Below are 14,177 nucleotides of genomic sequence, written 5' to 3' on the forward strand. Positions count from 1 at the left end.
GAAACACTTGCAAGTCAATTTAGATCACATTGGAAAGGCTATTCATCAGGATCAAGATGACTTCTTTCTAGAGATTCAGGGATGAACCAATCTAAATGAATCAATAAATGTCATTCACAGAAATGGGCTCCAAGACAGAAATCACACAATCATTTTTGTAGGCGCAGAAAAGGCCTTCGACAGAATCAAACATCCTGCGTGACAAACGTCCTGAAAAGGATAGATATGGAGGGAGCATATCTCAACACACTAAAGGCTCTAGTGACAAAACTACAGTCAACAGTTTTGGGTACTAGAGAAATGGCTTCCACCAGCATCTACTAACTGACCCTCAGCTAGGGTGAACCTCATGAGCTCCTTCCCCACCCATGCTGAAATGTTTGCAGGCTCAACCTTTTGTAGATAAACAGAGTCACTGTGTGTTCATGACTTCAACATATCCAGAAGACAGCATTTCCCAGCACTCCTCCTCATCCTCTGACAATTAAGTTCTTTCCACTCCCTTTCTGCGATGTGCCTGCAGTGAAACTTATTTGGTCTTCAAGATAATGAGTTTGATGATTACTATTAGAGATGATGTTTGCCAGGTGGTTTTTGTGTAGACACTCTTTAATACTTTTTTTGGGGGGGGGTGGTGGTTGATTTTTTCAAAACGAGGTTTCTCTGTGTAGCCCTGGCTGGACTGGAACTTGCTTTGTAGACCAGGCTGGCAAAAAATCCAGAGGTCTTTCTGCCTTTGCCCTCTGAGTGCTAGGATTAAAGATGTGCACCACCATGCCTGGCTCAAGAATCCCTTTAATACTTTAATGAAAAATTTCCCCCATCCATGGTCTGCTCAGAGTGCATTCCTTAAAAAGCACAAATTTTCCGCAGAGTTTCAGTAGGTTTTCCTGAAGCTATGGCAGAGTTGATGGCGTCTTTTTCTTCATTTGTCTGGAAATGTGGTGATGGATGGTAATGCTTTTTCTAATGTTCATTCAATGTTGAATGTCCTGCATTTAAACCATAGTGTAAGTCTCATCTCTTGTAGCTATTTCTGGACTTCCTTCCTGAAGGGGTGGTGGTGGGGCATCTCATAAGACTGAAAAGCCTGAGAAATTCACAAGGCTCAGGAAACAAATGGATTCTAGAAGATTCACAAGTTTCCTCCCCAAGGTTGCATAGGCATGAGCTAAAGGGGAGACCCTCTTCGTCTGAGAGTTGGGCCAAGAGTTCACGGGAGGTAGCGGCTTTTAGAAATTCTTGGTGATGTGTCAACTGACTCTTTGAGTCACACATGTTCCTATCAGTAAACCCAATAAATTAATTGGTTCACTACCTAGAGTTGGGTGGAATAATTCCTTTGGTCTTGTTGTTCCTGCCCTCTCTGAGATGAACAGATGTTTGTTCACATTTCCCTACGAAGTCATAAAATATCTGTTAATACAGTAGAGAATAGAATCACTTATTTTTTCCCTAATACCCTTGCAACTATGTTTATGAAGAGATTATTTTGGAATTGTCAAGTTTGGTCTCAGTGTCAGGTAAATATTATTTCCAAAGTTCAGTTGTCCCTCTTCTACTGTGTTTGTGTGAGTTAGTTTCCCATCATTATAAGAAAAAATCCAGGACCAGGAAAAGTCTGTTTCAGTAAGTTGTTTTGAAGGCTTCGGTTGATGATTGATTAGCTTTGTTTATTTTGGCCCATGGTGAGACAGCAGACTGTTGCCAGAGTGTGTGGTAGAATAAAAATGTCTTCTTATTTTGTCACCAGAAATTAGAGAGGTTAAGGAAGAGAACAGGGTCTCACAAGTCCATTGAAAGCCATGATGCCAATAATTTCAAAAGCTCCCAATGGGCCCAATGGCTTCATTCTCTTTCTATGGCAGTACTGTGGGGACTATGCCTGCCTTAGTTACTCTTGAATCTCTGGGATCAAATACCTGCCATCAATAGCTGAAGGGATGATGATCTCATGGTTTCAGAGGGATTCCAGTTCATCAAAGTGGAAGAAACTATGGTAATGGGAGTGACTTCATCCGTGGCATTGGAAGCAGGGACGGAAGCTGCTCATATGTTACAGACCAGGAAGCAGAGTCCACGATCTAAACCAGGGCTGCCTATCGCCTTTACCTCACTGTGGAAAAGCTCTAGGGCCTTTCAAACAGTACCACAAGCTGGGGACAAAGTGGTCAAAGCAGGAGCCCCTGGGGGAACATCCCAGATAGAAATTACAGTAAAACCTTTAACTTATGAGCCTTTAGGGTCATCTAAGATACTAACTATAGCAATGTTCAAAATCATACTTTTTTATTGATTGTTTCATAATGTTACAGTTACATAACTATCTCTACACTTATAGGAATATTTAAACTACAGATTTAACGTTGTGCTTATAGATTAGTCATGTTTCCCATTTCTTCTTCAATCATGTAACACCTTAAGAGGAAAGGGAAGGGATCAGAGATATCTGTGACTCCGTGATCAAGGCTGTAGAACCTGGGTAATCAAAGGAGCCAGGAAAACAAACGTACCTACACACTGTCTCTCTGTTCTCCATCCTGCCAGCAACTCTCCTTACAAAGGAAGACTCTGTCCAAGGAAGGCAAGGAAGCTTATTGGGGTGATTAATAAAGGTCCAGCTGCCACGACCCAGTTTAGGAGGAAAATAAGGGCATTAAATGGTACAACACATGACCAGGATGGCGATAGAAATAGAGGCAGGCATGGTAGCTCGTGCATGTAATTTCACTACTTGGAAAGCTGGGGCAAGATGATGAAAGCAAGCAACAATTGTGCAAATGTGTTAAAGGAGCCCTGCTCTGTTGTTGAATGACATTAGGTTCCTCAAAGTCTCCCTGACTCTAAGGCCTTTTGTGACACAGATGGAACTCCCAGGTTATGATCAAACTAGTGGACAAGCTGGTGCTTTCAGGCTTTAACACTAGTTAGAGTCTCCCTCCTAAACATTAATCTAGAATTTCATGCATCCTCTTGCTGGTTTTGGCAAGTAATAAAATTCCACTGATTAATATCCCCTTGTTTCCCTCTATAAACTTAAAGCATTTGTGGGCCGCCATGCAGGAATGGTATTCTGCATACCTCACACAACATTCCCCCAACCCACTGCCTCCACACCTTGACTTGCAAACTATTCTCTTCCCTATGCAAAAGCTCTCTAAATCAGTTTGTGTTTTTTTTACGCTAATTGCTTTATCTTGAGGAGGATGCTTGACTCCTCTTAGTTAGCGACATAACCCCTAGTGCATTGCATTTGCCCCTCCAATCACAAAAACACACTACCAAGAAAATCAAAGAGGTTCAGTCTATGCTGGAATCAAGTCATGAGCCTTAGACACCAGGAAAAATGACTTCAAAGTTTGAGTCTGGTGCCAAGGACCATACGAATGTTCTTCTGCGGAGCCCTCCAGCATTGAGCAGTAAGACTGGAAAAGGGATAAGCTTCTATTTACAGTAGATTGAACCCCTCAAGGGAATTCAGGCTAGAAAGACTCTGCCTGAGCCAGGTTGCCTCTCCCAAGGGCTCTCCCCATGGCCCCCTTCATTTCCTTGTTGCGGAAGCTGTAGATGATGGGGTTGCACATGGGGGTGATGATGGTATAGAGGAGGGAGAAAGGCTTGTCTTTGTCAGGCCCATGCGTACTGCGGGGATTCATGTAAGAGAACATGGCTGAGGTGTAGAAGAAGATGACCACAGTCAGGTGGGAGGCACAAGTGGAGAATGTCTTCCCCCTACCTGAGGAAGAGGATCTGCTAAGGATGGAGGCCAGGATGCGGGCATAGGAGGTGACAATAAGCACCATGGGGCTGAGTAGCACCACAATGGCATCAAGAAAGATCACCTTCAGGCTGAATTTAGGGTCCCCACAGGAGAGAGTAATCACTATGGGGGCCTCGCAGAAGAAGTTTTCTATGTGGTTGTCTCTGCAGAATGGACCTCGAAAAGTCATATAATCGAGAAGGATGCCATTGGCCATCCCAAAGATCCAGGACGTCAGCACCAGCCTAACACACATCTGCCGACTTATGATCTGGGCATAGTTCAGTGGGTGGCAGATTGCAACATAACGATCATAGGCCATGAAAGCCAAAAGGATGCACTCGGCCACACCCACACCAAAGACCAGATACATCTGAGTCAAACAGGAGGCAAAAGTGACCGTGTGTTTCTTGGTCACCAGATGGATCAACATCTGTGGGATGGTGGTGGTGATGAAGCAGATGTCCAGGAAAGACAGGTGTCCAAGGAAGAAGTACATGGGGCTGTTGAGTTTGGGGTCAGTCCAGGTGATGAAGATGATGAGACCATTCATGGCCATGGCGAGGCTGTAGAGAGCCAGGAAGAGGGCGAAGAGCAATGCCTGTGTGGAAGGGGGACTCTGCTCAAAGCCCACGAGGATGAACTCTGAGACTGTGCTGCTGTTCTGTAGGTCCATCCCTTGAAGTCTGTTTGGAGAGGGAGGGCACGTGAGTGAACAGTGTATAAAAGTGATCTTCTGGGGCTGGAGAGATGGATCAGGGGGTTGGAGAGATGGCTCAGAGGTTTAGAGCACTGACTGCTCCTCCAGGGGTCCAGAGTTCAATTCCCAGTAACCACATGGTGGCTCATAGCCATCTGTAATGAGATCTGGTGCCCTCTTCTGGCCTGCAAGCATACAGTCAGACAGAACACTGTATACATAATAACAAATAAATAAAAATAAATCTTTAAAAAAAGAGTGATTTGCTTTCATTTTCTGTTGCTGTGAAAAAATACTGACTAAAAACCACCTAAGAAAAGAAGTTTATTTTGGCTATAGGTTATATGTTGTCCATCATTAAGGGAAACCAAGGCAGAAATTCAAGGTAGACAAGAGCTGAAGTAGAGACCACGGAAGAATACTGCTTACTGCTTTTCTATCCTTGGCTTTGTGCCTTGTTTGACTGCCTTTTTTATACAGTCCAAGTGCTCCCAAACATGGTACTGTCCATGGGCTGGGCCCTCCTGCATCATGTAACAGTTAGAACAACGCCCCACAGGTGTGTCCACAGAACAAGCTGATGGAAGCAATTCCTCAACTGAGACTCCTTCTTCCAAGGGGTGTTTAGGTTTGGTTCAGACTGACAAAGACAAGCCAGCATAAGAAACTGTTTGGATAACCTACTTCCATAACTGTAGACTAGGGGAAATGAGGAAAAAAGATAGCAAGTTTAATTACGCTAAATTCTATTAAAGGCACAGAAAATGTCAGGGCAATTGTAGGCTACAGGTGTGAACATCAACCAAGGGCTGTATGTAGGATTTTTTTGTGTCTACTAGATTGGTCCTGAAATAGCATCGTCTGCCTCTCCTACCCCTTCCTACACACACACACACACACACACACACACACACACACACACACAAACACACACACACACACACACACACAGATTGTGCATACAAACTGAAAGCATAGTTCACAGTAAAATGTAGTGGCCAAATTAGAAAGTGATGGTTTTTGAATATTTACTATACTTGTTTTTAAGTATAGTTTATTTAGTTGTAAGTCAAATTATCTGTTACTAATAACTATGTTTGATGACCAGGGTTCAGAATTCTTGGAAATCTAATACTTAGATCTTTAGAGCTGGTACACGTGGCTTCAGGACACCACCACACTGAAGATGAACGAGAGCCATTCTGCGAGTTCTTTCCTGTGAGGAAAGGGCATCTGTCCCCTGCTGCTGTGGTCTGCCTCAGTCTATACCAGGGATGCCAGAACTTCTCTCCCCAAATGCTCCCAGAACAGGCAGTAATTTGACCCGCTGTTCAGAGACACTGGTTCTCCACGCTATGGCACATTGAAAATGGGACTCTTGGAAGGACTCATTCCTTACCTCATTGTGTTGCTGTGACTAAGATGGTTGGTCACAGAGTCACTGCATCAGGTACGAGAGAGGACTCCATGTCATCGGAAGCTGAATTACCCTGGGAGAACAGCTGATGTTGGATCCACTCTGGAAAAAATGGCTTAACATAGTCCTATCTGGTAGGGAATTTTCTCAGTGGAGGCTCCCTCTTCCAGATGACTCTAGTTTGTGTCAAGTCAACATAAAACTAGCCAGCACAGCCTAATATTGTTTAGCTAAGTGGACATAGTATCAAATTGTTTTCCAAATTCATTCACTACTCAAAGATTAGTGCAGCTCTCAGATCTTATCGGAGAAATTCCTTTGTGCAGAGAGTGGTTAGCACAGAAACTCACAACTGGCCAAATGCAGAGACTAGGTGTCCACGGTGGGGGACAGATACAAATGGGACATATATATCTCATCCCTCCTCAAGGCTCTGGGAGCTCTTGGAAGATTGTAAGAACCAGAGTTCTGGGAAGACTGGAGAGAACTGGTGTTGTCTGGACTCAACAGGACCTGCTGCATTCACAACTCCACAGCAGCTCTGGTTGTCTGCACATAACCTGTGTGATATCAAGTCTATCAACATCCACCATGGCCATGGCCAGGGAGGACTATAAGTCCCTAACTGAGGTTTATTGGCACTTGATACTTGTTGGCTCTGAGAAAAAGAGAGAAAGAGAGAGAGAGAGAGAGAGAGAGAGAGAGAGAGAGAGAGAGAGAGAACTTTTCCCTTAAGGGTGTGGTCTGGCCTCACATGAGGAAGTACATGAATATTGCAAATTCGAGCTGATGGGCTATTTACATTTTTTTTAAAGGACAGAAAGTACAGGAAGCAGGGGATTGGGAAGTGGGGCAGCTCTTGGAGGATTAAAGCGGGGAGCTGGAGGAGAATATGAATAAAATACATGGCATGAGATGTATCAAACAATTAATCAAAATATATTCATTCCTTTAATGTGGAAACCATTTACCATTTGGGAAATTCAAGGACTTGTATTTAAACCCTGGTTCCCCACTTTACCAACTGTATAATTTAAGTTATTTATGTTACTAGGTTTTAGTTTCTTCATCTCCCAAAACAAAAAAGAAAAATAATGACTTCAATACTATTGGATTAACCTGAGGACAAAATGAATAAGTCATATGAAATTTTTGAGACAGTGCTTAGCACATAATGACATTACAGAAACTGACTAAATGGTACATGGATCCATTTAAGAATTTTACTCAAATAAATTATCAGTTAAGAATTTTTATACACAAAATTGTACATCCCAGCATTATTTGTAGAGAAAAATTTAGGAACTATCACATGGGAACTGTTACTTAGAGAAATGAATGAAATATTTTGTAGTTATTAAAACTATATTTATGAGCCTATGTTAAATATATAATTAAAATGAAACAAAAAGCAATACATATATCAATGTGTTTGGAATATCATGGCTACATTTAATTTAAAAGAACTTTCTTTTGCCTCCTTTAAAAGATTGCATATAAATGATGGAGCTATGAGAGGGCTGTTTATTTCATTTGTGTGTGTGCCAAGTGATTTGGGCTAGCTCTGAACTCACCACTTCCTGCATACTCTCTCCGCTCGGAGCTGTAATTGCAGACACGCAGCACTATGCCAGCAAAGACCTATTTTTAAAAGCTCTTCTCTTTTTCCTTCCTTCCTCCCTCCCTCCCTCCCTCTCTTCTTCCTTTTCTCCCTTCCTCCTTTCCTTTCTTCCTTTTTTTGAAACTCAGAATTCTTAGCATATTAGTATGCATTTAATGTAGAAAACATTGATTTATCAGTTAAATTCATGGCATAACTAACCAAAATACATTAAGCAGAGCTACTCCTAGGCATACAAACCTCAGATAGCCATAAAGGATATAATTTATTTAAACACTAAAACAAAAAGAAATAGATGTCTGGACAGTTGCAAAAAATTAGGAAACTCTGAGAGTTAAAGCATTGTAAATCAACACATATACAATAGTATGGGTTTGATTACCAGAAATTCTAGGTGACCTGCCATTGTGAAAAGGAAGCACTGAACCCACAGGGGGGCTGCCTGTGGGATTCTTTGTCCCCTTTAAGTCATGTTGGAATCAAGATTTAAAAATAATTGTTAGGATTTCTGACTATGTCTCAGCTACAGTTTTTCTGGCGCTGTTCATTTTGTCCTGGGCTCAGCAAGACTGAGATTTATGTTTAACCCTTTCTTTACTATGACTTAGACAAATCCAACAAGTTTCTTAAATATGATTTTGACAGGGACAAACCCCTGTCCGGGTCTAGATAATAGGCTCTAGGGCAGAGTCCAATGCTATTATTCTGCTAAATGGGCATAGTAATAAACTTTCCCCTATGTTCTTATCTTTATACCCACAGACCAATAATACATCTCTCAAGCCACATCATGGAAGCCTTTTTCAGTAGATGGTGACTTATACCAAGCCCCACTATTGATTATCAAGCAGAGAATAAGAGATTGTAGCATTCTCAGCTCTGAATGGGCATCTATATTACACTCCTTCCTCCAAAGACTCAGCAATCATGGTGACAGGTGGCAGAAATTATTAAAGCCAGATGTAGTGGGCGTCTGTAACAGAACAGTATCTGCAGGACATGACAACATTATCCCATATGCGACCTGACAGGGCCCCTGGCTGCATGCACAAGACCAACTCAGCCAAATTTGTCTATAAATAAAACAAACAAACCCAATCATAACTTCCTCTTGAGAATTATCCCTCCAGGCTTTTTCAATAATGTGAGAGAAGACACAGCATAGACAGAATTCCTCTTTTCTAAGACATAATCAAATTCACAAACCCTAAGAGGTACAGAGAAGCAGGAGGAAAATGTGTCCAGTTAATACATACATAGAATTAGCCTCTAGATATAAAGGGTTTGGCTATTTGTACAAAAGAGGCTTGGAAGAAATTATAAAGGGTTTTGACACTGATAATAGCAAGGGTGAAATTAGACTGGCTCTTTTCTGTGATCTCAGCATGACCATGGTTCGCGTGAGTTGTAGTACCATTTGTGCCAACTTGAAAATGTATGGTAATTGTAGAGACAACCAGCGTAATATGAGAGTTCAGGTCATCGTATCTGAAAGCCTTTGAAAGAACTGAGCAGTTACCTGTTCAATGACAGGGGCAGAATTAGGGAGTGCAAGGTACATTTGCTTAGACTCAGTATCTATTTGTGAAAATCATAGATGGGTATTGAAGAAATGTTCCTCAGAGTTCAGAATTTGAACTTAGATAAACGAAGTTGAGTATCTCTTACCTGAAATGTTTGATACCAGAAGTGTTTTGAATTTCACATTTTTCATATCTGTAAACTGTGAAATCTTGAGTATGACTCCCAAGTCCAAAAACAAAATTCACATATATTTATGTATGCACTTAGCCTGAAAGTAATTTAATATAGCATTTTAAATTATTCTGTCCACTTTGAACCACCATAAAGCAAAAGGTTATCTAAGTCATTCATGACAATTTCTCTGAGAAGTTTTGAAGGGGCTCGTTGAAGGGGCTGGGTCGTCTCTCCCCTTGAGGTTACTGAATAAATTGGGATTTGGACCTGAGTTTTGAGGCAACCGGCTTCATAAAGACAAGTGGGTGATACTGACCCTCTTTAAGTTTGGACTTTTAACATTTTGTATCTTGTGTGTTCAGACTGTGGACGCCCAAAACATGCTTACATCTCAGTTTTGCCACTTGCTAAGAGCACCCTGCTAAGACCACTTTCCTGTGTGGGTTGGTGTAAGAGGAACTGATAAGGAAACACTAAAATCAGTCTAAGTGATAACCAGTGGTTATTCAGTACACGCCCACTGCGTCGCCTTCACCAGGTCCTTCTCCTCTTCTTCTTTGAGCTATTTGTGTTAGAAGAGATCTTTCAAGATTTTGATCTCAGAAGTTTGTTTAAAGACCAGTTTTCTAGGTCAGAAAATTCTTAGATAGCTGTCAGGTTGCTTGTAATTCTTTGTAAAGATGGGTTATCAGTTTGAAAGTGAGTAAAGTGGGGGGGGGCACAGGAGGTGCTGGAGGAAGGAAGGGGAGGGGAGAAGTGATATAATTACTTTTTAACTAAAACAAATTTAATAGAAAAGGGAAAAACCCTTGTCATGTCCCTAACTACCATTCTCTTTCTCTTTAATTCTGTTTATTCTGTAGATCTTAAAGCAAATAGAAAGTCTGAATCTTTGTATTACGTGTCTCATTGTAATATATTCATAAGCCTCTGTGAGATGCTCTAACAATTTTTCTCAAATCTGCAAGAAAGGAAAATGCATAGACAGCCAGAAAAATCTATTCAGTCAGGGAAATGGATTGAGAAGAAAGCACTAATGGAAAACCAGGGAGAGGAATAAATTATGAGGCAGAGAAAAGGGGAGAAAGGCAGGCGAGTGAAAACAGACGATGAAATCGAATACAGAAATGAGTGAGAATGTTAGGAAAAGGGGAAACAAGAATAGACTGCAAAAGCATAACCATTGCAACATTGGTTTCTACAAGAGTGCACAGTTTGCATTCACTTCTGGATACGGTCCTCATGAGCAAGGCATGGAAGCGGTTTGAAAAGGTTTCTTGCATCTGACTGGGGAATGGAGCCTGGAAAACAGTGCATGCACTGACTTGTCAAGCAGCTTCAGGGTAAAAGAGGCAAAACTAACGCTTGCGTGTCCTCAAATGTCTCTCCCACTGAGCTACTTAATCATAAAATATTTAAACAGATAGAGGTAGGACAACACCCTTTCTGCTACTGCTGCAGAAAGATGATGGGAAAATGGTGAAATGTCAAGATAATGAGGGCCATAGGAGGCAGGAAGAACTAGAATAATAGAAATAAAGACTCTAGAAAAAAAAATGAGCAGTCAGATAGGAGACAGGCTAAGATGTCTGCATAAGCGTAATGGGACTTTTTGATAGTTTGATACAGAGTTAGCTTCCTGAGCCAGATGTTTGGAATGACCCACCCCAGCTCTCTGACTCTGAGAAGACAGGTCTTTTCATGTTCTTTCCACATAGACAGGTCAATTCAAAGGGAGATTCATCCTAATGGTGACACACAGACACCGGAGCCAGGCAGGTGAGTAGACAGAGCACCAGGTGGCAACACAAAGAGGAGGCACAGAGAAGAAAGAATCTAAGCAGACAGAGTCGGGGTAGCAGAGATAGAACGTCAGTTGGAGAAACAGCAAGTGCAGGGATTTTGGAGTCAAGCTCTATCACCTCTCCTCTGTGGCCTCTATGTGCAGAGTGCAGGTATGACCTGAACAAGCGGCTAGGAAGCGCTAATCTCTAGGATGCCCAGATGCAGTGTCAGCTTTTACACGGAACGGAGCATTTACTAACCTGTGCCATGAGCTGAGACACATACTGGAGAAGTCATTGGTTGTGCTGATCTTATGTGCAGAGCAAGGGTGCAATGAGTTCTGATGCAAACCCACTGGATATTTATAGGATCACGAGCTGCAGTGACCTCTCTCTCTCTCTCTCTTTCTCTCTCTCTCTCTCTCTCTCTCTCTCTCTCTCTCTCTCTCACACACACACACACACACACACACACACACACTCAGACAGGTAGTAGGGCAGCCAATAGGCTTCCAGCATCAAGGAGGAAGGAGCTGCTTTTACTGCACACCAATGAAAATCTGATCATAATGGACAAGTAATCTGCTCCTGGAGTGTGTCTTAATTGGTTGGCATTCAGGAGCCCAGCTACATTACTGTACTCCTAGAATCCCAGGGGAAGTTGCTCACTGACAAAATGCCCTGGAATTTCTGCTTGAGAGATTTTTTGCTTTTTTGTGGGAGGGAGGGCTTGCTTCTTTATTTTTTTATTCTCAAAGAATTTCATCCATGTATAGAATGAAATACCACCATATCCTCCCCCCCATTTCATCTCCCCTCTAACATGGCCTCTCTCAACTTCATGCCTTCTTTTGTTTTGATAACCCACAACTGGTGCAGTTCAACTGGTGCTGTCCATGTGTACGTATGTGGGGGTCATCCCATGGAGCATGGAAAACCTAACAGTGGCCACACCCTCACAGCAAAAGAATTGTAGCGCAATACCTGCTCTGCGCACTATGGTATGGCTCATGAATTGGACAAGGGTCTGGAGATTATTTTTATATAATTAGACCAAGGTTCTTGACTAGCCTGGGTGTGGCATAAATATGATGGAAAAAAGGAGAGCAACTAACCACATGCAAATCCCATAGGAAATCCAACTGCTCTTGTTCCACATGAATGATATTAAATGCTGGTACCAGCTACAAGATAGTCACAGCAGCTGATGGCAATTCCGGCTGCCAGCAGAGCAGGTCTTAGCAGTGACAATCGCCTCCTGCCTATGTCTCCTTCCTACTAGCGTGCACCACCACAGCTGGCCAGGTTGGCTCCACCAGGCCGGGTACCACCTGGGCTAGGGCAATGTGCCTCCCGCGCCGCTGGGAGCTGGGGACAGCAGGCGGGCTCGGGGACCTTTGGCAGCTACTATGCAGATCCCTCGGGTCCTGCAGGAAAACTGGCCACTTGCACCGCAAACTCTTGGGTGCGCAGAGCTGGAGACTGCCACTGCCTCCCTGCCCTGCTGACGCCTTCTCCTGCTGACTTGCGGTCAGGCAGCCCGGCAGGGTCTGGGTGTCTCCGGTTGCTGATGCTCCTTGCACTGCCACCTTATGCTGTCCTCTCGGCTTCACAACCTCCAGTAAACAATCATTTAGGAAATTTGAGTGTCGTTCTCTCTAACTACTACCCACTGTTAGTTGGGTGAAGTAATTTTTTGGGGATATTCATAGCAAACTTTGTGAGTAGCCTTGGTTCATCAAACCACATTAGCCTCTGTGGAAACAAAAGCAGACCCTCTTTTCCAAAGCAACAAATCCTTAGACCCAAATTTTAAAGTCAAGATACCTTTCTTAGCAGTCCCCAGAATCAAATGTCTCTCAATCCAGATTCTCTGAGTACCTTCCATCTTTTTGGGGCCTTCAATTCATTCTCCCGCCTCCTCTTTATTACTTTCCTGCTGGCCAGTCTTCCGGAGGGCATCCCTCGGAGAGTCTCTAGCTCCTGACCTCAGCTGTGCCTCTTGTGGTGCCTGTACCACATGGAATCGCTATCAGGCAAGAGTCTGGGGATGAAAAAAACAAATACACATACCCATCTTCAATTCACCCTCACCATTCCTGAGGGCAAGCTCTCAGGGATCCTTAGTTCCCAATCTTACTGGGGGCCTCCGTTTGTAGTGCAACGCCCACTCTAAGCGCTGCAGGTTATGGTACAATTAGCAAGTCAGGCAAGGGAGTGGAGATTGAAACACACAGACGCACACAGACACAGACACAGACACAGACACAGACACAGACACACACACACACACACACACACACACACACAGAGAGAGAGAGAGAGAGAGAGAGAGAGAGAGATGGACAGACACAGGTAATGCCAAGAATGCTCACAGAAAATTCAGGGTCTGGGGGTCCACAGCCCCCAGCAAAAATTCTCCCTGTCTCTGCAACAATCAACTGCCAGTAGATGCTTGGTGTGGAGTGAGGACTGGAGGGCACCTTCTATACTTCTGATGTCGCACAGACAACCACGTCTCCTGTGCGTTACAGTAACTGCTTTGAGCGTAAGAGCCAAGCTATGTCTGGAAGCCAGCATTGTTCACGCAGCTCCTCTCCATCCCTCAACTCTCACTTCCTTTCTTCCTCCTCCTCGGTGTTCCTTAAGTCTTGGATGGCTGATAAAGGTGTTCCATTTAGGGACGAACATTCACCATCTCTTATTCTTAGTGCTGTGACTGGTTATTTGTATCTGTGTTGACTCCTACATACTGCAATAAACAAGCTTCTCTGAGAAAGGCTAAAATCATCCCAAGTCTTTGGGTATAATCCATAAATACATAAAAGACAATTTGACAACATGGCCATTTGGCAAAATGACCATAGCGTTTTCTACCCTATGGCCTATGTCCTCCCCAGCCATGGGCTTTTGACCAAGATTATAGCTCTAGATATGAAATACACGCTTTTGGAGTGGTCCTCAAATGCATGTTGAAATCAGTTAGCTATTCCATAACAGTCATGCCACTATTCTCTCAGTGGTGACGTCTTGTTTGATAGGTCAGCATTGTTGTATGTAGGGTGCCCCTGTGGGTAAGACCACTTGTGTCTTCCAACTGTCAGCCCAGCACCTTCCGACAGCATGAGATAGATGGCAGATATTGGTTGGTTTGTGGTTGATTTTTCTGTCATGCTCCCAAAGAGTGTGGTTTCTTC

At 43.1% G+C, this 14,177-nt stretch overlaps 1 protein-coding gene across 1 annotated transcript; it reads right to left on the reverse strand.

The window, feature by feature from the left end:
• Positions 1 to 2,162: 2,162 nt before the first annotated feature.
• Positions 2,163 to 4,759, reverse strand: LOC148119011 (olfactory receptor 10AD1-like). The gene has a single exon (XM_087898713.1). The coding sequence runs from the start codon at positions 4,434 to 4,436 to the stop codon at positions 3,483 to 3,485; it is 954 nt and encodes a 317-aa protein (XP_087754839.1). The 5' UTR covers positions 4,437 to 4,759; the 3' UTR covers positions 2,163 to 3,482.
• Positions 4,760 to 14,177: the final 9,418 nt, after the last annotated feature.

This window comes from Myodes glareolus, chromosome 19 (genome assembly GCF_982192425.1).
Source record: "Myodes glareolus chromosome 19, mMyoGla1.1, whole genome shotgun sequence".
Classification (NCBI taxonomy): Eukaryota; Metazoa; Chordata; class Mammalia; order Rodentia; family Cricetidae; genus Myodes; species Myodes glareolus.